At 40.9% G+C, this 26,400-nt stretch overlaps 1 protein-coding gene across 1 annotated transcript in view; it reads left to right on the top strand.

Moving 5' to 3' along the window:
• Positions 1 to 26,400, top strand: part of rasa1a (RAS p21 protein activator (GTPase activating protein) 1a) — a 122,542-nt gene that overhangs the window by 75,936 nt on the left and 20,206 nt on the right. Inside the window, exons 11-18 of the mRNA XM_063068505.1 lie at positions 318 to 474; positions 14,979 to 15,066; positions 17,169 to 17,249; positions 19,764 to 19,921; positions 20,972 to 21,048; positions 22,684 to 22,856; positions 23,940 to 24,099; positions 24,252 to 24,394. Coding sequence (XP_062924575.1) covers positions 318 to 474; positions 14,979 to 15,066; positions 17,169 to 17,249; positions 19,764 to 19,921; positions 20,972 to 21,048; positions 22,684 to 22,856; positions 23,940 to 24,099; positions 24,252 to 24,394 — 1,037 coding nt within the window. The remainder of the gene's footprint in view (positions 1 to 317; positions 475 to 14,978; positions 15,067 to 17,168; positions 17,250 to 19,763; positions 19,922 to 20,971; positions 21,049 to 22,683; positions 22,857 to 23,939; positions 24,100 to 24,251; positions 24,395 to 26,400) is intronic.

The following is a 26,400-nucleotide window of genomic DNA, read 5'->3' as shown; positions in this document are numbered from 1 at the left end:
GCGGTGTGCTTTCATACTTTCCTTGCAACCAACTAGTAGGTGCTAAGGAGCTTGGTTCATTGTTGCTCAATCCAATGTCTATTTGGGAGCTTTCTCTATTTCAGCTGCCTGATACTGAATTGTAACGTGATGTTTCTACTTTGCTTTATTTTTCTGTCCTTTTAATGACATGTATCAGACTACATTTCAGCTTGATACCACCACGTGAATAAGATCAGTTATATTGTGACGCCAGAACTAATGTTGCTGTGTATTTTGAAACAATCTTTATATTTTTCTGAAAAACTATACAAACTTTTCAATGTTATTTATTGTAGGCAAAAGTAAACGATGGAAAAACTTGTACTTCATTTTGGAAGGGAATGACTCCCAACTAATCTACTTTGAAAGTGAAAAGAGAGCTACAAAGCCAAAAGGATTAATTGACCTCAGTGTTTGTACTGTGTATGGAGTTCATGACAGTCTGTTTGGCAGGTGAAGATATTTATGAACTTTATCTTTTTTAAAAAAAACAATCTCTATGCAAGATATATTTAACATTAATCATTGCTTTTCCCATACCCGTGGTTAGCATTCTGTGGTGTTTGCTTTGGAACTTGTTCCTTTATCTGACTTTTGACATTCTTCTAACCATGTCTCCTGATTAAGATTCTGATCTAAAAATGTTAATGGAACTTAGTACGTTTACTTGATTAACCTACACAAACTAATGTTTCCTCCCAGTACCTTATCTGATTTGGTTTATATAGAAGTGCACATTAATTACAAACCAGAAATATTTAGTGATTTGATTATTTAACCACAGTTCAATTCAATGTAAATACTTCATGTTCAGCAAGGAGTTTATGATAGATAATGTATATATGAGAAATGTATTCATAGAGATCCTGCAGATTTCTCTTCACTCCATTTTTCATTTCTAAAGAAATCTGATTAATCCAGCTCAAGATTCACTTTAACGATTTCTGAAATTCTCTTGGGGCACTTGCCCTTGTTTCATATCCTCTTTTTGTGCAAGTAGTTACTAGTATCATTCTCATAACCATGAATTATATGTAACCGGTCATTAAGTAAGTTTATTGAAAATTTTCAAAGTTTATGCTTGAGTTAACTGAAATATTTTAAATTTTAGGCTTGTCAGGGATATATGCTGTCAATAGGCTTCCCTACTGAAGGACTGTAATCTGGGCTGTGTAGCTTCATGATGAAGAGTTGATCATTTAGTCTAATACATGAATTTTCAGATCCTGAGTATTGAGGATCTTCAAAGAATTCTATTCCCCAAAAGCTCTGAAGATTGCATCATTAAGAGTACTCAGCTAAGGCAGAGATTTTTTGATTTTAGGAAAATAGAGCATTATGGGGATCAAACAAGGTGGAGAAAGGTAGGATGATTTTGACATTGTCGAATGCTGGAGCAAGGTGAGGGAAAGCTGCTGCTACTTGTGTAAATCTGTGATTAGCACAGGAGACAGTTTTATTAATTGTTAGAACATCAGGAACTAGTATTGAGTAGAGTCAAAAACAATGAAATTAAAGTTTCATTCAATTATGAGCTTGCAATACAAAAATCACATACAATTTATTGCACTGGAGATAGCATCAAAGTAAGTTTGCTGATAAGTATTGGGATCAACGTTGTTAGTTACTGTATTTCAGAAGTCAGTTGCACCATTTACTTAGTATTATGAAAAAGTTTTTTGCCACTCAGAGTGAAACACTAACTGATATCTTGAAATTGTTTTTGTGGTTATTAACTGGCCACTTGATGTGTGTTACTTTCTTATAGGATCATTGCAGGAAAATCAGATAGCATTATCTTAGGAAAGTTCAGCACTTCTGAGATAACAAAGTTCTCCAATGCTGTGTTGAACTTGTAGCCAATCCTTCTCTTACTTTTGAAGCATCTGACCCAAAAAACATTAATTTTCACTTGCCTCACTTAATTTTCTGATCCTCAGCTCAATGGCTTTATCCTACTTTCACCATTCAATCCCAGGTCACAGCAAAGCACTCTCACCACTCACGTACCAAGAACATGTAATAAATCTCCAATCCATCTGCCCAAACTATAGCTCAGACCCAGTCCAGCTTACAGCTATGATGATTTTTTTCTCCCCTTATCCTACCCCCAAAAACCCATCTTCTTGTCTACTGGCCAACACATTTTCATTACCAAACAATACAGCATATTTCATTGCAGTGGAAGTTGGAAATGGGGAACAGCTTTCAGTACTGGTGTTGATCATCCTATTGCATTGACTATCTGGTATAACTTTTGGGTGCAGTAGAGTTTCTGGTCCATAGGCAGAACAAAGCTATGCTGTTCAAAAAGTACATAGCTTGGTGGTGTTACGTACCCCATAACTGGGTTGCCAAACCAGCAGAAATGGATCACTCAGTTGGAGTCTGGATTACTAGAACTAAGGAAGTTTTATTAAAGAAACAAGCAACACAGTACTCTAATCAAAAGGATAATGAATGCAACAGTTCAGCAATGATAAACACACATGTACACAGAATTAAGATAACAGGATCAATCAAGCTCTATCGTTGTCTAGGGGTAAATGACCAGTTTCAAAGTAATGCAAAGTTCAGTTCAGTTCGCAGTAATCGCTGCCGTGGCGATGGACAGTGGGGGGGCAGGAGAGAGATGGCAGACCAACTGCTGATCTCACCGGTGCCAGCACAGGACAGCTACATCTTAATCTATGTGTATTCTTGTCACACTTCCTCCCTTTAAGGATTTTTACCAGGGGTAAAAATTACAAACATGAATACATTATTTGATACACACACAAATATACATCTTTATCGGCTATTTGGCTAATACAGCGAGTTTGAAGTTGTCAACACCTGACAGACACTCAGCCATCACATTTTCTGTTCCTTTTATATGTGTTATTAATAATCCCTTAGACCAGGCTCCAATTTAGCAAACTTCATAGTGGTCAAAAACACTGATGAATTATGATCAATGTAACCTCTCATTTGGTTTTGTCCCGGACCACAATAACAAGGGTCGTCCCATTCCAACTTAGTTTTCTCTCGCAAGGGCTTAGTAGGAGGGGGAGGGGTAGTGACCGCCGAGTTATTGCAAAACTTCCTACAGTACCCCACCATCTCCAAGAGCCTTCTGAGGGCTGTCGGGGTTGGAAGGTCAGCGATAGCCTGCACTGTAGCTTGCATCGCTGCCAGCTGCCCCTGTGTCACCCCAGTTCCCAGGTAAGTGACCTTCGCGTGGCCGAACTCATTTTTTTTCAAGGTTCACTATCAAGCTGGCTTCAGACAGCCGTATTACATTGCCAATACACACCTCTGTGTTCGTCAGCCCTTTAGTCACTGATTTACTCATTCTATATGGATGTTGTTCGCTAGGCTGACCTAGTGTAACAGACACCACCCAACGTCCCAGTTCTTTGCATCGCCTCGGGACAATCAAACACGCGGGTGCGCGTCGTTTAATTATTTCTCCTAAAGAGTCGCTTTGTTCGGGGATTAAGGGAGAGACCTTATCAGCAGAGCTGGCCAAAACAATAGCCTTCTCCCATCTGGTTGATACCATACTCATCTTTTCAAAATGGTTTTTTTCTCTTATCAGGGGGACCCTAGCTTCATTGATTTCCGCGCTAACACCGACTAGGTTTGTTAGCATATCAAAAGCCGGTGACGTCTCAGTTCGCGTCGGTCATAATCAATAACATCCTTCCCCCTGGGCAGCCGGTAAACGTCTTTCATGATTCCACCAACTGTTTCCTCCAGCACCGCAAAATGTCCACCGGGGGGTACCTTGTGGGCCAGGTTAAAAACCTCATCCCCATAACTCTTTTGCACCATCCCCCATTCCTCATCTGCGGGTACGGTACCTGGTTTCCCTTTCTTCCTTAGCACTTCCTCCTCCACACAATAGCCTACTAGTTCCTTTGTTAAATCTGTGTCAGAGAGAGCTATCTCTGCCAAAACCAGCAGCCCCTCGTCTCGCTCCTGGCTACTGCTACGTCTGTCCCAGCTCCCTCACTACCTCTTGTCTCACTACACTCCTTCCTTTCACTTTCTACCCCCTTCTCGTACAAGGCTGGCAGAAACGTCTCAGCTAAATTTACTACCGCGGTCCCGTGATGAACCTGTGAGTCCATGGGCGGGGCCTCAATGCTGGCAGGCTGACCTGTCAATCTCACGGCTGGGAACACGATTCTCCCGGCGACGTCATCACCGAGCAAGACTTCCACGCCTTTCATTGGTAATTCGGACCTCACCCTGATCATGACTAGTCCAGAGACCAGGTTGCTTTGTAAGTGTACCTGGTGCAAAGGGACTGTCTCTGTCCCTCCTCCAATACCTTTGACCTTGACCTCCCCAGTCTGGGTCTCTGAGCTAAACTCTAATACACTCTTCAGTATTAGTGACTGACACGCTCCCGTGTCTCTCCAGATCCGCACTGGAACTGGTTTTAACCTCTCCTTCACCGACACCAATCCGGCCAAGATAAACCTCTCGCGCCCTTCCTGAACTTTGGCAGACCTGTCCTTCCCTAGCGGTTCGTGTACCAGCTCGATACAGCCAGTCAAAATCGCCGTTTTTCCTTTTCCCATCTCCTTCTTTGGGGCAAAGCACCTGGACGCAAAGTGTCCGACTTTCCCACAATTATAACAGACGACCCCAGGAGACTTCCTACCAGACTGCTCCCGGTCTACCTTATCCTTCTCACTAGTCCCCGGCTTACTTTCTGACTTTTCCGGCGGACTCTCCCCGCCGTCCTGACTACCCTTCTGGTAGCCTTTACTCGGGGAAAACTTCATTTTATGCGTCAACGCATACTCATCCGCTAACTTAGCAGTTGCGGCTAACGTGGCTGCCTCTTTCTCATCTAGGTAGGGTCTCATACCCTCAGGGACACAACCTTTAAACTGCTCAATCAGGATCAGCTGTAGCAGTCTGTCATAACCCCCTCTACCCCCTTCGAGGTGCACCAACGCTCACAATATGTCTGCATCTCACGGGCAAACTCTAAATACGTGCGGTCCCACTGCTTCCTCGCATTCCGGAACCTCTGCCGGTATGCCTCCGGGACCAACTCATAAACCCTGAGGATGGCCTCTTTCACCACCTCATACCTCTGGGCATCTTCCGCGGACAAAGCTGAGTAAGCTTCTTGGGCTTTCCCTTTCAGTACACTCTGAAGCAAAACAACCCACTTATCCCTTGGCCAGTCCTGACTTTTTAGCCACTTTTTCGAAATGGAGAAAGTACCGATCCATGTCGGTATCGTCAAATGGGGGAACCAGCCTAACCTCCTGGGTCGCCCGGAACCCTCCACCTTGGTTCGGCACGAGCCCCTGCTCTGCCCTTATCCTTAACTTCTCCAGCTCGAATTCCCTTTCTCTCTGTTTCTCCTCTTGCTCCAGCTGTCTGTCTCTCTCTCTCTCTCTCTCCTGCCTTTCTAACTCTCTCTCTTGCCTTTCTAACTCTCTCGCCTTCTCTTCTCGCTCCAACTGTCTGTCCGTCCCTCTTTCTCTTCTTGCTCCAACTGCCTTACCCGGAACTCGTGCTCGAGTCTCAGTTTTTCAAGCTGTACCTGTACTGCGTCTCCAGCAGGTTTTTCAATAGACACCACCCCCAGCTCGCCTTGGGGAAACATACCTTTAGATACATAGTGCTCTACGATAGCTCTGTGTATCTCCTCTCTCCTCATTTTCAACTTTCCCTTAGCAAGATTCAACAGTTTGGCCACAGCTACCAATTCCGATTTCCTGGCATCCTCTAATGCCTCCAAGGTCGGCGCCTTTATAAATTCCTCAGCCTCCATTTCTGCTGTTTGTCTTTTCTTTCTTTCGGGAATTTTGACCCAATCAATTTACTCCGTTCCAAATTTAGCGTTCAAAATCGCGGACGAGAACCCCACTTACGTTACGTACCCCGTAACTGGGTTGCCAAACCAGCAGAAATGGATCACTTAGTTGGAGTCCGGATTACTAGAACTAAGAAAGTTTTATTAAAGAAACAAGCAACACAGTACTCTAATCAAAAGGATAATGAATGCAACAGTTCAGCAATGATAAACACACATGTACACAGAATTAAGATAACAGGATCAATCAAGCTCTATCGTTGTCTAGGGGTAAATGACCAGTTTCAAAGTAACACAAAGTTCAGTTCAGTTCGCAGTAATCGCTGCCATGGCGATGGACAATGGGCGGGGAGGAGAGAGATGGCCGACCAACTGCTGATCCCACCGGTGCCAGCACAGGACAGCTACGTCTTAATCTATGTGTATTCTTGTCACAGTGGGTAAAAGAAATCTGCCCAAAGAGCTAAATACATTCCTCCTTAGAACACCTGGAGAATAAAGACACATACGTAAGGCTCCTTTTCATTGACTACAGCTCTACCTTTAATACCATCATTCCAAATAAACTGATTCCTAAGCTCCGGAACCTGGGCCTTAGCATTCGGATCTGCAGCTGGATCTTCAACTTCCTCACAGACAGGACCCAGGCTGTGAAAATAGGGGACAAGCTCTGCTCTACAATCACTCTGAGCACCGGTGCCCCACAAGGCTGTGTACTCAGCCCCCTGCTGTACTCACTGTACACCCATGATTGTGTAGCCAAGTTTCCATCGAACTCAATATATAAGTTTGCTGATGACACAACAATTGTAGGCCGTATCTCGGGTAATGATGCGTTTGAGTACAGAGAGGAAATTAAGAACCTGGTGGCATGGTGCGAAGACAATAACTTATCTCTCAATGTCAGCAAGATGAAGGAATTGGTTGTTGACTTCAGAAGGAGTAGCGGACCGCACGACCCCATTTACATCGGTGGTGCGCAAGTGGAACAGGTCAAAAGCTTTAAGTTCCTCGGGGTTAATATCACAAATGACCTGACTTGGTCCAACCAAGCAGAGTCCACTACCAAGAAGGCCCACCAGCACCTTTACTTCCTGAGGTAGCTAAGGAAATTTGGCCTGTCCCCTAAAACCCTCACTAATTTTTATAGATGCACCGTAGAAAGCATTCTTCTGGGCTGCATCACAACCTGGTATGGAAGTTATCCTGTCCAAGACCGAAAGGAGCTGCAGGACACAGCGCAGCACATCACACAAACCAATCTTCCGTCCTTGGACTCACTTTGTGAGTGAGTGGGCCAGTGAAGGAGTGGAGCTTTGAGGCTTTGACTCGAGAGGCTTCGACGAGAAGAGGCGGAGGACAAGCTAGCTCGCAGTTAGTTTTTACAATGTCTTCTGAGACAGTGATGTACCTCTCATGTGAGATGTGGCAGTCTTGGGGGAACTCCTGTCTCCCGCAGAGTCACATCTGCCAGAAGTGCATACGGCTGGGCGATCTGGAAGACTGTGTAAGGAATCTGGAGCAGCAGCTGGATGACCTTCGACTCATAAGGGAGAATGAGGCAGTCATAGATGAGAGCTACAGGGAGGTAGTCGCACCTAGGCTGTCGGAAACAGGTCATTGGGTGACAGTCAGAGGGGGGAAAGCGAAGGTGAGCAGACAGGTAGTGCAGAGCACCCCTGTAGCCATTCCCCTGAATAATAAGTTTACCGTCCTGGATACTGTTGGCAGGGACGACCGACCAGGTGTGAGCCACGGTGGCAGGGCCTCCGGCACTGAGTCTGACCCTGTGGTGCAGAAGGGTGGGATGGAGAAGAGGAGAGCTGTCGTCATTGGAAACTCTATAGTCAGGGGAGCAGACAGGAGATTTTGTGGACGTGAGAAGGACGCCCGCATGGTTTGTTGCCTCCTGGGTGCCAGGGTCCGGGATGTCTCTGACCGGGTGTATGACGTCCTGGTAAGAGAGGGAAAGCAACCAGAAGTCGTGATACATGTTGGGACCAACGACATAGGCAGGAAGAGGGATGAGGTCCTGAAGTGTGAGTTTCGGGAACTAGGCAGAAGGCGGAAGAACAGGACCTCAAGGGTGGCGTTCTCGGGATCGCTGCCAGTGCTACGTGACAGTGATGGTAAGAATTGGAGGAGATGGCAGTTGAATGCGTGGCTGAGGAGTTGGTGCAGGGAGCAAGGTTTTAGATTTTTAGATCATTGGGATCTCTTCTGGGGAAGGTGGGACCTGTACAGATTGGATGGGTTGCACCTGAACTTGAGGGGGAGCAATATCCTTGCAGGTAGGTTTGCTAGCATGGTTCGGGAGGGTTTAAGCTAATTTGCGAGGGGGATGGGACCCAGAGCGATAGAGCAGTGAAAAAAGTCCATGGAGTAAAGCCAGATCTAACATACAGAGAGGCTTTGAGGAAAGAGAAGCAGAATAAACGGTGTAAAGACAGTAAGGTAGAAGGGCTGAAATGTGTGTACCTCAATGCAAGAAGCATCAGGAACAAAGGTGATGAACTGAGAGCTTGGATACATACATGGAATTATGATGTAGTGGCCATTACAGAGACCTGGCTGGCACCGGGGCAGGAATGGATTCTCAATATTCCTGGATTTCAGTGCTTTGAAAGGGATAGAGAGGGTGGAAAAAGGGGAGGAGGGGTGGCATTACTGGTCAGGGATACTATTACAGCTACAGAAAGGGTGGGTAATGTAGCAGGATCCTGTTTTGAGTCAATATGGGTGGAAGTCGGGAACAGGAAGGGAGAAGTTACTCTATTGGGGGTATTCTATAGGCCCCCTGGTAGCAGCAGAGATACAGAGGAGCAGATTGGGATGCAGATTTTGGAAAGGTGCAAAAATAACAGGGTTGTTATCATGGGTGACTTTAACTTCCCTAATATTGATTGGCACCTGATTAGTTCCAAGGGTTTAGATGGGGCAGAGTTTGTTAAGTGTGTCCAGGACGGATTCCTGTCACAGTATGTGGACAGGCCGACCGGGGGAATACCGTACTAGATCTAGTACTATGTAATGAACCGGGTCAGGTCACAGATCTCTCAGTAGGCGAGCATCTGGGGGACAGTGACCACCGCTCCCTGGCCTTTATAATTATCATGGAGAAGGATAGAATCAGAGAGGACAGGAAAATTTTTAATTGGGGAAAGACAAATTTATGAGACTATAAGGCTAGAACTTGCTGGTGTGAATTGGGATGATGTTTTTGCAGGGAAATGTACTATGGACACATGGTCGATGTTTGGAGATCTCTTGCGGGATGTTAGGGATAAATTTGTCCCAGTGAGGAAGATAAAAGAATGGTAGGGTGAAGGAACCATGGGTGACAAGTGAGGTGGAACATCTAGTCAGGTGGAAGAAGGCAGCATACATGAGGTTTAGGAAGCAAGGATCAGATGGATCTATTGAGGAATATAGGGAAGCTAGAAAGGAGCTTAAGGGGCTGAGAAGAGCAAGAAGGGGGCATGAGAAGGCCTTGGTGATTAGGGTAAAGGAAAACCCCAAGGCATTCTTCAATTATGTGAAGAAAAAAGATGACAGGAGTGAAGGTAGGACCGATTAGAGATAAAGGTGGGAAGATGTGTCTGGAGGCTGTGGAAGTGAGCGAGGTCCTCAATGAATACTTCTTTTCGGTATTCACCAATGAGAGGGAACTTGATGGTGAGGACAATATGAGTGAGGTTGATGTTCTGGAGCATGTTGATACTAAGGGAGAGGAGGTGTTGGAGTTGTTAAAATACATTAGGACAGTTAAGTCCCCGGGGCCTGACGGAATATTCCCCAGGCTGCTCCACGAGGCGAGAGAAGAGATTGCTGAGCCTATGGCTAGGATCTTTATGTCCTCGTTGTCCACGGGAATGGTACCGGAGGATTGGAGGGAGGCGAATGTTGTCCCCTTGTTCAAAAAAGGTAGTAGGGATAGTCTAGGTAATTATAGACCAGTGAGCCTTACGTCTGTGGTGGGAAAGCTGTTGGAAAAGATTCTTAGAGATAGGATCTATAGGCATTTAGAGAATCATGGTCTGATCAGGGACAGTCAGCATGGCTTTGTGAAGGGCAGATCGTGTCTAACAAGCCTGATAGAGTTCTTTGAGGAGGTGACCAGGCATATAGATGAGGGTAGTGCAGTGGATGTGATGTATATGGATTTTAGTAAGGCATTTGACAAGGTTCCACATGGTAGGCTTATTCAGAAAGTTAGAAGGCATGGGATCCAGGGAAGTTTGGCCAGGTGGATTCAGAATTGGCTTGCCTGCAGAAAGCTGAGGGTGGTGGTGGAAGGAGTACATTCAGATTGGAGGGTTGTGACTAGTGGTGTCCCACAAGGATCTGTTCTGGGACCTCTACTTTCGTGATTTTTATTAACGACCTGGATGTGGGGGTAGAAGGGTGGGTTGGCAAGTTTGTGGATGACACAAAGGTTGGTGGTGTTGTAGATAGTGTAGAGGATTGTCAAAGATTGCAGAGAGACATTGATAGGATGCAAGAGTGGGCTGAGAAGTGGCAGATGGAGTTCAACCCGGAGAAGTGTGAGGTGGTACACTTTGGAAGGACAAACTCCAAGGCAGAGTACAAAGTAAATGGCAGGATACTTGGTAATGTGGAGGAGCAGAGGGATCTCGGGGTACATGTCAACAGATCCCTGTAAGTTGCCTCACAGGTGGATAGGGTAGTTAAGAAAGCTTATGGGGTGCTAGCTTTCATAAGTCGAGGGATAGAGTTTAATAGTCGCGATGTAATGATGCAGCTCTATAAAAGTCTGGTTAGGCCACACTTGGAGTACTGTGTCCAGTTCTGGTCACCTCACTATAGGAAGGATGTGGAAGCATTGGAAAGGGTAAAGAGGAGATTTACTAGGATGCTGCCTGGTTTAGAAAGTATGCATTATGATCAGAGATTAAGGGAGCTAGGGCTTTACTCTTTGGAGAGAAGGAGGATGAGAGGAGACATGATAGAGGTGTACAAGATAATAAGAGGAATAGATAGAGTGGATAGCCAGCACCTCTTCCCCAGGGCACCACTGCTCAATACAAGAGGACATGGCTTTAAGGTAAGGGGTGGGAAGTTCAAGGGGGATATTAGAGGAAGGTTTTTTACTCAGAGAGTGGTTGGTGCGTGGAATGCATTGCCTGAGTCAGTGGTGGAGGCAGATACACTAGTGAAGTTTAAGAGACTACTAGACAGGTATATGGAGGAAATTAAGGTGGGGGCTTATATGGGAGGCAGGGTTTGAGGGTCGGCACAACATTATGGGCCGAAGACATAGACATTCTATATCTATGTTTACACCGCACGCTGTCGGAGCAGTGCTGCCAGGATAATCAAGGACACGACCCACTCAGCCAACACACTTTTCGTCCTTCTTCCCTCCAGGAGATGGCTCAGGATCTTGAAGACTGGTACGGCTAGATTTGGGAACAGCTTCTTTCCAACTGTGATAAGACTGCTGAATGGATCCTGACCCAGATCTGGGCCGTACCCTCCAAATATCCGGACCTGCCTCTCGGGTTTTTTTTTGCACTACTTTACTTTCCCTTTTCTATTTTCTGTTTATGATTTATAATTTAAAATTTTAATATTTACTATCGATTTGTACTCCAGGGAGCACGAAGAGCAGAATCAAATATCGCTGTGCTGATTGTATGCTCTAGTATCAATTGTTTGGCGACAATAAAGTATAAAAGTATAAGTATAAGAGAAATCTAGGATTAAGAAAAAAAAACATTACTGAAGAAGTGGTTGAAACCTTGGATAGGTTAAGAATAAAATAGTTATGATTTTGAGAAACTTTAAATACAGAATATTGGAAAATATTGTGATAATGAATTGAGTTCTTGACCTGTTTACCTCTACATATTAAGATACAGAGACCCTTTTAAGTTTGTGTTGTTTTGGTTTTGCAATTTTAGTGGGATTGTTTAAAAATAGTTGCTTTGTGTTTGGGCAATTATGTCACAAATCTGACGTGTTATTTTGAAAAGCTGGGATGTTGTGTACGAAGCATTGGTTAAGCTGCATTTAGTGTGTGTGCAGATCAGTTGTCATACCGCAGGAAAGATTGATTAAGTTAGAAAGAATACAGAAAATATTTGCAAGGGGGTTGCCTGGATTGCAGTGCTTCTAATAAGCTTGGACAGGCAGAGTGCAATTTTCCTGAGGCAAAGAAGTCTGAGAGGTAGCATTATAAGGGTATATAAAATTATGAGAGGCTTTGATGGGGCAGATAGACAGTGTCTGTTTCTCGTGGTAGAGGTGTCACGAACTATAGGTCATAGATCTCCTCCCTCTATTTAAACCTGAGGGTAAACCTTTACACACAGAATGACTGATATCTGGAATGAGCTGTCAGAGGAAGTAGGAGCATTTCAGAGGCTTCTCAACAGGAATTTAATAATCTTGAATAATAGAATTAATGCAGGGACATGGGATGAGTATGTAAGAGCATAAATTCACATTCAATTATCTTTCATCCGCACATGAATACAGCCAAATGGAACTGTTCCTCCAGGGCCAAGGTATGAAACGCATTGCTGACAGTCACAAACAGCACAAGGCACATATAGCACATATAAGATGGCAGTAAACATAGTCAAACAAAAATATAGCCCAAGTCCCTGAGTGACATGTCCTTTAAATTGATGGTGCATGGGTATTGTCAGCAAGAACTAGCAGTTCTCAGCAGTCTGTTGACGAGTGTATGCACGCAATCCAGCTTGTTTTCCATAGTGTGAACACTGGAGGGCAGATCAATGGGAACTGCCAGCCCATAATCCAGCATGGACACCATAACACACTGCCTCTGCATCTCCTCTCCTGGACTGCTGAAATTGGCAAGCCAGCAGCATAAGGCCTAGTCCTCGCTATAACTGAGGCCACTTAGCTCCCCTGCTATCAGTCTCGCCAATAAGCCAGTGAACCAGACTTGCAGTATTTTACATTACCAATGTGCAATCGCAAGAAAAACGTCAAAGCCAATCTCTGGCTGTTAGACTTCTCACCACCTTCGCACGGTGACTCTGGTGCCTTTCTGTAACAGGCAATAACATGGTCTACATCAAGTCCAGTTCCCCCGTTATCAGGCAATTCATTAATGGGGTAGACCTGTGGTACTTGAAGTTTCTTAATGTCTAGCAATGTTTTGCAGTCATAAAAGATGTTTAAAACAGAAACATGATGGTTGGCATAGGTGTAGTGGATGAAAGAGCTTGTTTTTATGTTGTACAGCTAGATGACCTTTTTTTGAGCTGCATATTGGACATTGAAGCATAGAACATAGGAGTTACAAATAGCCTAAGTAGTGCAATTAACCTTAACAGTTCAATTTAAATTTTGAAAATACCTTTAGGAAGTCATTGAATCTGTTTCTATCGGTCTTTAATTCAGTGAATTCCAGATCAAAGTAAGCCATTATGAACATGTTTTCTTATTTCAAATTTGTGTTTGCAGCCTATGAAATGCCATTCTGCCCTTTGTGCCAATGCTTGATGATAACGGTGCTGTTCTAATGAATCTTGTGACTCCAGATATTAGCCATGGAGTTTATAATATGTCAGATCCAACTAATTCTAACTAATTTCCTTTTTTATGCTAAAAGAAAAAGAGGAGAAATTAAATAAAGGAATATAAGATTTTAAATTTGGGAAGCTAAACAGAAGTGTAGAGTTCTCTACTAAGCTCAGTAAACTCAAAGCTTACCATTCATATAGAGTAGAATCCAGTTTATCAGTATCTTGCCTGCTGAGTTCCTGATGTGCTGTTTGCTGCTTGAATCACTAATTCATGTAGTGCATTACCTAGCCTCGCAAACTCAATGAAACCCATTGTACCGGTTGTGTTTCTTTAAAAATATCCATTCATGCAACCGTCTATGCATCCAGCTATAGGCCCTTCCAGCCATTTGAACTGCACTGCCCAGCAACCCCCAATTTAACCATAGCCAAATCACAGGACAATTTATAATGATCAACTGATCTACTAAGCAGAACATCTTAGGACTGTAGGAGGTAGCTGGAGCACCCAGAGGAAACCCACGCAGTCACAGGGAGAGTGTGCAGACTCTTTAGAGAGAATGCTGGAATTGAGCTCTGAACTCTGACGCCCTAAACTGTATTAGCATGGTGCTGACTGCTACCCTACCTAAAATGCTTTGTGCAGTATCAAGTTTAGCCTAATTATATATATATATAGATATAGATATAGATATAGATATATAGATATAGATATAGATATAGATATAGATATATAGATTTAGATATAGATATAGATATATATAGATATAGTCAAATACAGACTGATAGCAGGTACTGGCCAACCAACCAGACATTGTAATTCTGGACAAGGAACAGAAGAAAGCAAGTAATAAATTTGGCAATCCCAAATGACAGTAACATGAGGAAGGAAGAATGAGAAGCTGAAGAAATACCAGGCTTGAAAGAGCAGACGGAAAGGGTATGGAAAGTTAAAGCCAGAATAATCCCAGTGATGATAGGAGCACTTGGAGCCATCGCACCCGGACTGGGAGATTGGCTCCAAGAAATCCCGGGAACATCTGAGATCTCAGTCCCGGAGAGTGCACTACTAGCCAACAGCAAGGATATCGCACTGAACCCTCAAGCTCCCAGGTCCCCGGTAGAGAACCCGAGATTGATGGAAAAATACACATACACATCACCCAGAAAGAGTGAAGGGAGGGAAATGTGTATGTATGTGTGTTTACTTGATGGTACATATTTTAAAACATTTAAATAGATGTATTCTAATCCATCATCTTGTCTCTTTCAAATTTGAATATATTTATGTCATTCTCTATTTCTGATGCAAGTACTTTCTTTCTTTGCCCTTTGATAGCTCTCATCATTTTCATTGTAGAGAAACTTACGATGGTAATGAATAAAATAAGCTCACTAACTATTTGAACTTGCATACTGCTATAGCATTGTTTTATTTTTAATATAGCATCTGAGGTAATATGCATCTTTGGGGAGTTATTAAATGTATTGGGTTATGATTGTTGCAGTTTACTGAAGGTAACTTTGGAGATATTTGCCTTCGTGCAGTGACAGACTGTGCTCCACATCCATGGATTAATTTGTTTATTGTGGTCTTTTTTTCGTAGGCCAAACTGTTTTCAAATAGTAGTGCAGCACTTTAGTGAAGACCAATACATCTTCTATTTTGCAGCCGAAACTCCAGAACAAGCACAGGTAGATTTCATGAATGTTAAATTATTTTAACTTTTAGACCATGTATTAAATGTATAGTATTCTGTCAACACATAGTTAAGCACACCTTTCATACCAAAGTCATGGTTGACAATATGTCAATCTTTCGGAGCACTTACTTTTTAAAGTTAAAGTTGTCACCATATAGAACCCTGAGATTCATTTTCTTGCTGGCATTCGCAGTAATTACAAGAAACACAATAGAATCAATGAAAGGCGACACCCAACAAGATGGACAACAACCAAAGTATAAAAAAAACGACAACTTGTGTAAATACAAAAAGAAGAAAAAAATTAATAATAAATAAGCAGTAAATACCTAGAACATGAGCTGAAGGGTCCTTGAAAGTGAGTCCTTGTTCAGTGGGAGCAGTTCAATGATGGGGCGAGTGAAGTTATCTGCTTCAAGAGCCTGACAGTTGAGGGGTAATAATTGTTCCTGAACTTGGTGGTGTGAGCCCCAAGGCTCGTGTTCAACCTTCCTAATGGCAGCAGCGAGAAGAGAGCATGGCCTGGTTGGTAGGGGTCCCTGATGATGATGGGGGTCTTTATTGTTGACAAACAAATTGGTATGTTTCAGTTTTATTCATTATAACAAAATGTTGAAATTGAAAACATAATTTAGATCAACTTTTCATTTAAAAGGTCCTTCTGTGTTCCGTCATTCAAGCATCAATTAGAATGAATTGGGTCACTGCTGAAATTCAAGAGGGGAATCTTAGTAACAGCTTGTTCAAGAATAACAGCTCTGTGCAAGAAAATGATGTTGGAAAAGATTGTTCTCTTCCACCAGTTGTACCTTTTTTTTTTGATTAAGGGAACTTTTATTTGCATTGAACAACTGCTACTTCAACTTGACTCTCTCTCCCCGGATCAGAGGTACAGCTACATGATTGGTCATACAAGGATATCCTTTGAAACATCCTCCTGTCAACCAGTCAACTCTACCAGCTTTCTAGGTTTTTAATCTGTGATTCATAACACAAACCATGATTATAAATCCTGCTTGTACTAAAATCTTAGGCAATGTGTCCATCTAGCCTTCATTTCAGAACCGTATTATCAAACTGATATGCGTTTAACTTCTCTTAAAGGGCTTTGTTTATCACTTAAAGCAGTTGAATCCCATGAGTTCACCATTGTGATTGCTGTGTCTTTCTAGATTGCCATTTAGTGAGTCAGTGCCCACCTTGTCCTTTCAAAGCATATTCAATGTTTTCAGCGGTTGAGGTTTTGCCGATATGGCTGTAGTAAAAGATGAAACAGTGCTGTCTGAGCACTTGCACACTAGTAGCAATTGTCTTCTGCCTCCTGAATGTTGAACAGTACAGCACAGGAACAGGCCCTTGAGGCAGCAATGTCCCTGCGGTGAAAAAGAATGCAATAAACATCCATGTCTGTGTATGTAAACAAAAATAAGATCTATAAATGAAGCTCAGCTTATTTGGATGGAAAAAGCAGAAATTAGGAAGAAAATTTGGACTTCAATTAGTGTATCACAAGTTATAAGCATTCAGTCTTTTTATCCAGGACATCATCCTCAGAAAAACCCTAGATTAGGGCCCAGATTACAAAACCGGCCATTTTTATGTTCCATCTGTGAATAACTTAAACTTGCATTGAGGTTAGTTGTGCAACTAAAGAGTAAATCTAGGACATGTAGGGTCTCAACCTGAAACATCATCAACAGTTCCTCTCCCCCAACAGGTGCTGCTCAACCCGTTGAGTTTTTCCAGCAATTTGTTTTTGCTCGTGATTTCAGCACCTGCAGTTTCTTGTGCTCACTTGCTAAGATTCGGTTTTGCATCATAATAGTGTTAATAATCAAAGCTATAAATCTATCATGACTCCATCATGCATTATGACAGTGTTCTGAATGATTTTCTTTCACTTAGACCCCTCCTGATCCAAGTTTGTTATTTTGTACAAGAAACATCAGTTTCCTGAACCAATTAACATTGAATGAAGAATAAAATTAGAAATCTAGATATTTAGCTGATTACTTCTTGACATTTGACTAAAATCTGATGTAGCCAGGAATGAGTTAATGTTCTGTTGTGTACAATAAAATGTTTTTATTGTAGGACTGGATGAAATGTCTGCAAGCATTGTGCAATAACTTAAAGAAACCTCTGGCACCAGCTTCTAATAAACGTCTTCGGCAGGTAAAAGAAAGGAATTATTTTCTTTGCTGTAAATTATATCACAGAAAAGATCAGTTGGTAACACATGGAACTCTGCAAATTACCCTAGTTTGTATTATTATTTTATTAGAATAATAGTTGTGGAGTAACAAGTGCTTAACAATTTCAAATTCATAACTATTTTGTCTTAACTGTAAGAAGTGAAGGCTGTAGAATCCTGTACAAGTCAAACAGATTGTTCCACCAACTTATCATAATTACTTCCGTAGAAACTGATGAAATTTATCTCATTGAAAACAACTTAATGAATAAAATTATTCATTCATTCATTTGTTATGTGCTGTGTCATATTTCATGGGCAATAGTGGTCTTTCCATGACTATGAATGTTCTTGGGAATTTTTTTTTCTACAGAAGTGGTTTGCCATTGCTTTCTTCTGGGCAATGTCTTACAAGATAGGTGACCCCAGTCATTATCAATACTTTTCAGAGATTGTCTGCCTGGCATCGGTGGTCACATAACCAGAATGTGTGATATGTACCAGCTGCTCATATGACCATCTACCACTTGCTCCCATGGCTTCACGGGTGGGGTGGGGTGCGAAGCAGGTGCTACACCTTGCCCAAGGGTGACCCACAGACTAGTGGAGGGATAGAATACCTTACACCTCTTTTGGTAGAGACGTATCTCCATCCTGCCATCCAAAGTGCCATTGAGAAAAATGGTGTAATAGAAAAGAGATATTGTAAAATTAAATAGGATGTCTGGATATTTATAGTGAAATACTGAGTTAAGGATGCATTGTTCGTATAACAATTGAGATGGCCTGTATGTGGTATATTCTATTTTCTGATTTACAGTGACTGAATAAGTTGACTTTCTCTATTGAGTATAGAACTCCATCAAATACAGGCCCAGAGTTATCAAACATTCTTCATACGTTAAACTTTTCATTCCACAGCTCTTCCTCTGAATCGTCTCCAGGGCTAGCATATCCTTCCTCAGATTTTGGAGCCCAAAATTGATTATGCTATTCTAAATGTGGTCTCAGTAGCACTTTATATTGCCTCAGCAGTACATCCCTGCTTTTGTTCTAGTCATCTGAATTAGGTCAAATTTATCAGGGTGCTGGCTTTCCCAGAAATCTACACTCCCGTGGCCCCCTTATTGGTCTTTCAGAACCCAAAGCCATTCATGAAAGAATTTCACTCAGTAACCAGGCAATCTAACCCAGTTGGCTTGTTCCAAAAGAGTTCTATAAAGTGGCAAATCCACTGGTGAATGTGGTTCTTTATTGAATGTGTTAAGGGAGTTAAGAAAGATGTTTAAAGAAAATATTTCGTTTTCTAAGTAGAGATTTACAAGAGCAGAGAATTCTTGATGAACCTTCCAAAAAGGCAGTTTGAAAACATTTGACTTCAGTCTACCTTTTCGGCTTTTGTTTGTACTTTGAACAGTTTATCTTTTTTTTGTGTCAGCTGTTCCATTTCACCATGGATGTACACCCATCTACACCTCATTACACATTAGAATTGTCTTGGGATCCCAGCCGAATGCCCACCACCCCTGGTTTCCCTCCAGTACATGCCATACTACTTGGGAGTATTCCACAATCTCAATCCTGAAACTTCCAACTCAATAGCACTCTGGGAGTACCTTCACCAAAAGGACTGCAAAGTTCTTAAAGGTAGCTCCTCCAAGGACAACTGGAGAAAGGTCATAATGTCATAATTGCCATGGACATTCATATCCTGCAAAATGAACAAAAAACCTTTTTGGTACATATTTGTAAGTAATAATTTATTTTAAACCTTCAATTATTTAGAACTGAATGCAGTAATTCGTTTCATTATTTCACATAATTCTGCTCCTAGTATAAATTTACTGACATTCACTGTATTCAAATCTCAGTGAAACCACCATTAGAATGATATACTTTCCACCTTACAAAATGCAGCCTTCTCAGCAGGGTAATGCCTAGTCAACAGTCATTGATGAATTTGCCCTATGGATTAATATGTTGTGAATACGATCAAAATGGAATTTTACAAAATTTTTGATTACATTATGTGTTTTACTTAATATTTTCATTTTATATTTCTTTATGACATTCAGCACATTTAGTCTGTGCTGATTCTTAGAGCAATTCCGTGAATCATGTTTCTGATGTTTATTTCCCTGTCAATTTCCTCTGATTTGTGCATCATATTCCCTCCAGCTCTCCTAATTGCAGTAAACACGGGATGTTCAGAATGACTATTTAACATGCACCTCTGTAATGTGGAGGAAAGCTGCATTATTGGGGAAAATCTGTGCAAACTGAAGATAGGTGGGATCGAACCTGTGTTGCCAGAGCTGCAGGATAACAACAATACCTTCTGCATTGTCATATCACTCCTAATTCCTAATTGTATAAAAACATAGAATAATACAATTATATTTATACAATAAATGGAACTAATTTTATATACTTTTAATTTGTCTCTGAAATAAAGTTACTGTTAGTTTAATGGAAATATTGTTTTCCTTCTTTAGGTCAGCAGTCTGGTTTTGTATGTGGAAGAAGCCCATAAACTACCAGCCAAATATTTCACACACCCTTACTGTAACATCTACTTAAACAGTATTCAGGTGGCAAAAACTAATGCCAGGGAAGGCCAGAATCCTGTATGGACTGAAGAATTCATCTTTGAGTGAGTCTCTTCCTTCAAAATGAAATGCCTGTGGTAAACGTGTTGTAGGAATATGTACAGAGTTTTTGTATTGGTTAGCAAATCTTGTGTCTCTAATATTTGAAGGGATTTGGAGACAGTTTGAAGTGCAATGATAATCGAAAACTGTGACACTCAGTTTTGCAGATGATTTGGTTTATACACATTCCTTCCCAGCCCCTCTCCTTTTCTCACGAAATCGAATTCTGGAGTCATTTATTTTCATCAGAAATGTATGAAATTTGGCACATTGTTTCCTCGGAAAAACAGCACTAAGATAATGTAACCCTATATTATACTGCAAAGTCTGGATTGTGAGACAAATCCTAAAGTAAAACAAAGGACAAATTCCCTCTATTTCCTGATATTTGCTTGGGCTCTGTCATGTGTTTACCCTTATTAGTTAGATCTTACAAAGTGCAATAACTCTTGCCTATCAGGATTAAACTCCTACTGCCATTTAATCTGCCCAGTTTACCAACTGATCAATGCAAAGCATTCCTCCTTGCTGTCAACAATATCACCAATTTGAATCCCTTAGACTCTTGAGCAACTTTAGATCATTCTACCCAATCCGGATGATGTGTCCATTTTTAAATTAGCTTGCCAATTTTTTGGTATCTCCTCACTAGCTTTGTATCTTTTACTTAGGAAATCTATTTTTATTTAAAAATTGAGACGATGTTTTTACCTGTTGAACTATCTGTACTCTGAATTCAATTCACAAACATGCATAGTACTGCATTTCATCCACTTTCTGTTCTTGCACAGTGGTCCAGGCCATACTCTTTGCTGGTCCCTTTCTTTCTCCATAATTGTCACCAGTACAGAGACTGACATAATTTATCATCAGATTGATTTGATAATGTGTCTTTGGACTTTGCTGCTGTATTAAATGGATTCTGTTTGTTTACCTAAATTAGCAACATGCTGTAGATTCAGCAACTTAAAAGAGCATGGCTGCTTAGTATTAATAAGACTATGAAATCAAGCTTGCTTAGTTCTTAATTTCTTTGTCATTTTTTTCCCTAGTGACCTTTCATCAGATATAAACGTATTTGAGATTAGTCTCAGTAACCGAACAAAGAAGAGCAAAGATCCAGATATCTGTAAGTGTATTTGATTAAGTTATCAGATTTACATTAATGCTGCGCCAGTCCTATTTTAGAGTCGTAAGCGCCTGCTGAGCTGCCGCCTTGAACCATCTGCAGTCAGTATGGTAAATTGGGCAATTTCAGGATTTTGATTGTGACAATGAAAGAGTTAGGAATGGCAATGTGCTTTCATCATTGCAGAGTATTTATGTGTGAGTGCCAAGTTAGAATCACTGAGATTCATAGAGTAATGTAGAACAGAAGTATGACTTTGTTGTACCCTGTCCATGCCAATCATCAAGTACCTATCCACATTCATTCCATTGACTGGCACTTAGTCATTTCATCTGAAACCTTTGCAATTCAAGTGATTATCCAGGTGCTGCCTCCACCATCGGTCAGTATAGTTCTGGTTGCATCTACCCTCTAATGAAAAATTTCTTCCTCAGGTCCCCTCTAAAACCCCTTGGTACTCAATTCAAAGTAATGCCCTCTAATCTTAGACATTGCTGCCATTTGGGTTAAGTTTCTTATTCTCTACCGTGTCCATGCCTCTTTTAATTTTGTAGATCTCATAGCAAGTCTCCCCTCAGCTTCTGCTGCTGCAAGAAAATAAATTTTGCCTCTCGCCTTGTGACTGAAGCATTCCAATCCATTTAAACTCTTTAAATGTCCTATAATAATTGTAATACAGTACTTTGAGAGAAAATAAGTAAAAAAAAACTTGCGGGTTTTATTTGTGGCCTTTGAAATGAAAGGGATTGTATTGTACTATTTGCAGCAGGGTTGGAGGTGTGATGTATCAGCATCTGATCTCCTTCCACAAATAATAGCAGCATTGACTCTTCAGACTTTAAGTCTGATCTCTTCCTGGGTATTTTGGACTACTATGACCCAGAAACCTTGCTCCAATTCAGGGAAACAGGGTTCAGGCCCTTTAAGCTGGGAGAGTGTGCCTGCAGTGAAAACAGTTGTTCCTTAATCTCAATTCTTTGACTATGCAATGGTCAGCAAGAGATAACTGTATTTCAATCTATTATCTGTTACTCTATCCAGTCTGGTGTTGACTGACATAAGTATTTATCGTATGTTCTGTTTTATTTTTGATTTTTAGTATCCATAGATTTTTTTCTTTGTATAAATTCCTCTCTTGTGATTTTCTATCACTTAATGTCTATGTTTCTGTCTTGTTTCACATTTTTTTTTTACCAATTCTCTCTGCAAACGCTGAAATCTGGAGCAACACAATATGCTGGAGGAACTCAGCAGGTCCTGATCCAGGCAACAGTTTCTGTGCTCCAACTGAGTCTGCTTGACCTACTGAGTTCCTCCAGCAAGTTGTGTTGCTGTCTTTGAAGTCTCCCTCATTGCCAATGTACACTGGAGTGGAGACTTACAGCCACCTCACTAAATAAGTAATGGTAGCATTGTCAGGGATAATATTGCAGTCAAGTAATTTCAGTAACTATATCTAGATAAAAGGATATGGGGTTTAAAACTTCATTTATTAATGGTCCCAGAAACAGAAAAAAAAAATTGAGGGTGTGGCTAAATGGCTGTCTCTGTGATAAGTTGTAGAAAACCGGAGCACAATTACAATATTTAATTTAAAGTGTATTTTAAGTGAACTAAAAATTTCTAATTTTTCAGTATTTATGCGCTGCCAGTTGAGTAGGCTACAGAAAGGACAGATGATCGATGAATGGTTCCCTCTCAGTTCATATTTTCCACTAAAAGGAATTGAGCCAGGATCTTTACGTGTAAGAGCACGATATTCATTGGAAAAGATAATGCCAGAAGAGGAATACAGTGAGTTTAAAGAGGTATTTTTATTTTTGTTTACAGCACTTTGCATGTTCGTAATTTTAATCAACGTTAAAAATCAATTGCATTGGCAAAATGCTTAAGAAACTCATTTCTATGTGCCTGTACGGTCAGCAAAGGTGCTGAACATTGGACATGGTCAAAAACAATATTCAAAAGAACACCAATTTCTTCACTATCCAAAGAAGCCTTATGATTTTCTGCATGAAGTTTAATTTTAAGATGTTTAGCCATCAAGTTGTTAAAGTTGCACAATTTAAAAAAAAACAGCATTTATGTAAGGACTTTAAATTGGGAAAAAAACCCTAAGTAATATATGAATGTTTTAAAGATTGAGAGAAGGATGATAGGGTTTAGAGAGACAGTCCACTGTGTTGAGAAAGTTTCTTTCTCCACTGATCCACTCTGACCTCATGAGTATTTTGAGTCTTTTATAATTTTAATTGAAGTTTGTATTGGAACAGATCACTGGGCTCAATTACTAAATTGGAAAGTTGTTTGAATTCCAGCATCTGATGATTTACCTAGTAAATCATTACATTACATTTCCAAATTATTACATTTGTGTTCTTCCAGCCAATGTATTTTGCACCAGAAATGTGGCAACATTTGCAGAAGCCCAGCACAATCCTCACCGATCTTGATTAGATGCAAATGACATATTTCACTCTGTTTTGATGTACATATGACAAATAAATCTAATCTTTTTGTTGTGCTATATCAGTTCCATTTCATGGGACCACCTCTCAAGAAAGAAAAGAAATCTTCATTTTCTCAACTACCACTTTAAAATTAAGAATTGTATAGTCAAGAAACAAAGATAGATAGTTCTGTACCTCTACTTTTGTAAACTGGAGTCTAATGGACTTTCAGTCTGCAATATTTGGTCAGTGCCAGGTTCTGTCATCAGCTTTGACTGGATCCATAATCCAGATTTTCATTTTGCACTTTATTCCCTCTATATTTTAAAGTAAACTTAATCTAACAAAGTATTTATATTGAAATAATGTATTTCTATAAATAGATTTAAAAGGTGTATTGCATTTTATTTAATTTCTCATAAAATATTTCATTTGTTTCAGCTTATTCTTCAGAAAGAATTTCATGTGATATATGCATTGTCTCACGTCTGTGGCCAGGATCGCACATTACTGGCCACCATTCTGCTACGAATTTTTCGGCATGAGAAGCTTGAATCAATGTTATTACGGATATTAAATGACAGGGAAATCAGCATGGAAGGTGGGTCTGTTTGTACCCAAATCATTATAGTCAACTTGTTCTTTATATATTTATTTAATTTGAACCATAGAATTAAGTTTTATGTATGTAAACCATTCTTTCCAATTTTATGATTCTTTAACAATTTTAACATTGATTTTATTTTCCCCAAGATGAATCTACTACGCTTTTCCGTGCCACAACTTTGTCAAGCACACTTATGGAACAATACATGAAATCAACAGCAACACCATTTATCCATCATGCTCTGAAAGAAACCATTCTAAAGATAATGGAGAGTAAACAATCATGTGAGGTATGTTAATTGACATAGTAAAGATTAGTGGCAAGAGCTACGACAATTTACTTATTTTGGTACCCTATTTAAAGTATAATTTTGATATTAATGAGAAACATATCCATCTATGCATTTAGCCAAACTTCCCACCCCTTTTCCCTCTCTCTCCTTCCCTGCGCATTGCCTCCCTCTGGTGCTCCTCCCCACTGTTCCTCTTTTACCAGTCAACTTCCTAGCTCTTCACTTCATCCCTCCCCCTCCAGGTTTCACATATCACCTGGTGGTTCACTCTCCCCTCACCCCGCCTTTTAAATTTACGCCCATAACTGGCTGTTTAGGTTTTATCAATAATGATTAGAAATTGAATTATTATAGATACCCTACCCACAAAGATTGTGACAACTCTATAGGAGCTGTTGGTGTAAAATCAACTTTTTTAAAATGTCAAATACTGCATTGGAGTTGAACCTCTAACATTGGCATAATTGTGAAATAGAGCAAACAGTGTTTGAATTTAATGCCAAATTTCTGTGAGCATAAAAACATAATTCTATTATGTATTACCAGGATTATAAATGACTAGCTTTAACTGTTTATAATCACTTTGACATTCTTACAATGAAAACTTTTTCATCTAAGCAAGGTATTTGCATATGAACATAAATATTGTTTCCCAGTGGCTTTGTCTGTCATCACATAACAAGCAATCTCCTCAAGCCAGGCAACATCTGGGAAGAAAGGTTAATGTTTCAGGTTGATACCCTGCATTAGGTCTGAGAGTGGAGAGGCAAATTGGCTGGTATAGAGCGGGGAAGGGGAGTGATGAGACAGGAGCCCAAAGTGATTGATGGATAGGGAAGGGTGTCATATGACAAGACAGGTTGTGCTACAATGGGAAGGAGAGCAGGTATGGAGCTGGGAGACTGTGGTAGGCCAATGACAGATGGAAAGAGGGATATGAGCAAACAAGTAGGCAGGTAAAATGCAGTGGGGGAAGAGGAATTGTGAAGATGGGAGACAGCTTTTGGTGGGAGATGAGCAGGAACACAAAGGGCTACCAAAGCTGGACTCTGAAAGTAAAGGAGGTGAAAATGGAGAGAGAGAAACGGCAGTTGGAACCAAAGTTCAAAGTAAGTTTACTATCAAAGTGTAAGTCATCATAAACAACTCTGAGATGCATTTTCTTGCGGGCAATCACAGTAAATGCAACAAACAAGTCAAGTCGCTTTTATTGTCATTTCAACCATAACTGCTGGTACAGTACTCAGTAAAAACAAAACAATGTTCCTCCAGGACCATGGTGCTACATGAAGCAACACACAACTACACTAGACTTCAGACCTACACTGGACTACATAAAGTGCACAAAACAGTGCAAGACAGTACAATAATTAATAAACAAGACAATGGGCACAGTAAAGGACAAATTACAATATAATAAATGATGTAAATGTAAACAATGTTTTAGCAGGAATTGAGAAAGAAATGAGCAAAAATTGCAAAGGGAGTGGAGTGGTTTTCAGTTGTGTGTGTGTGTGTGTAGGTTGGTGTCAGACTAGACTCTGGGAATTGAGAAGTCTGTGGCTTGGGGGAAGAAACTGTTACACAGTCTGGTTGTGAGAGCCCGAATGCTTCGGTACCTTTTGCCAGATGGCAGGAGGGAGAAGAGTTTGTATGAGGGGTGCGTGGGGTCCTTCACAATGCTGTTAGCTTTGCGGATGCAGCGTGTGATGGAAATGTCTGTAATAGCGGGAAGCGAGACCCCGATGATCACTTCAGCTGACCTTCCTATCCGCTGCAGGGTCTTGCAATCCGAAACACAATAGAATCAATGAAAAACTGCACTCTACAGTACAGACAAGAAAACAAACAATAAACTGCAATACAAAAAAGAGAGAGAAAATAATAATAAATAAGTGATAAATATCAAGAACATGAGATAGGGGCTGCAGCTCACCTGATAACATCAGGTGTCTGGTGAATATTATGTGGTCGGTGGCCGATAATCAGTCACCTGTAGTACT

This window comes from Mobula hypostoma, chromosome 16 (assembly GCF_963921235.1).
Source record: "Mobula hypostoma chromosome 16, sMobHyp1.1, whole genome shotgun sequence".
NCBI classification, from domain to species: domain Eukaryota; kingdom Metazoa; phylum Chordata; class Chondrichthyes; order Myliobatiformes; family Myliobatidae; genus Mobula; species Mobula hypostoma.
Note: the sequence above shows the minus strand (reverse complement) of the source record. Positions and strands in the feature narration are given on the sequence as shown.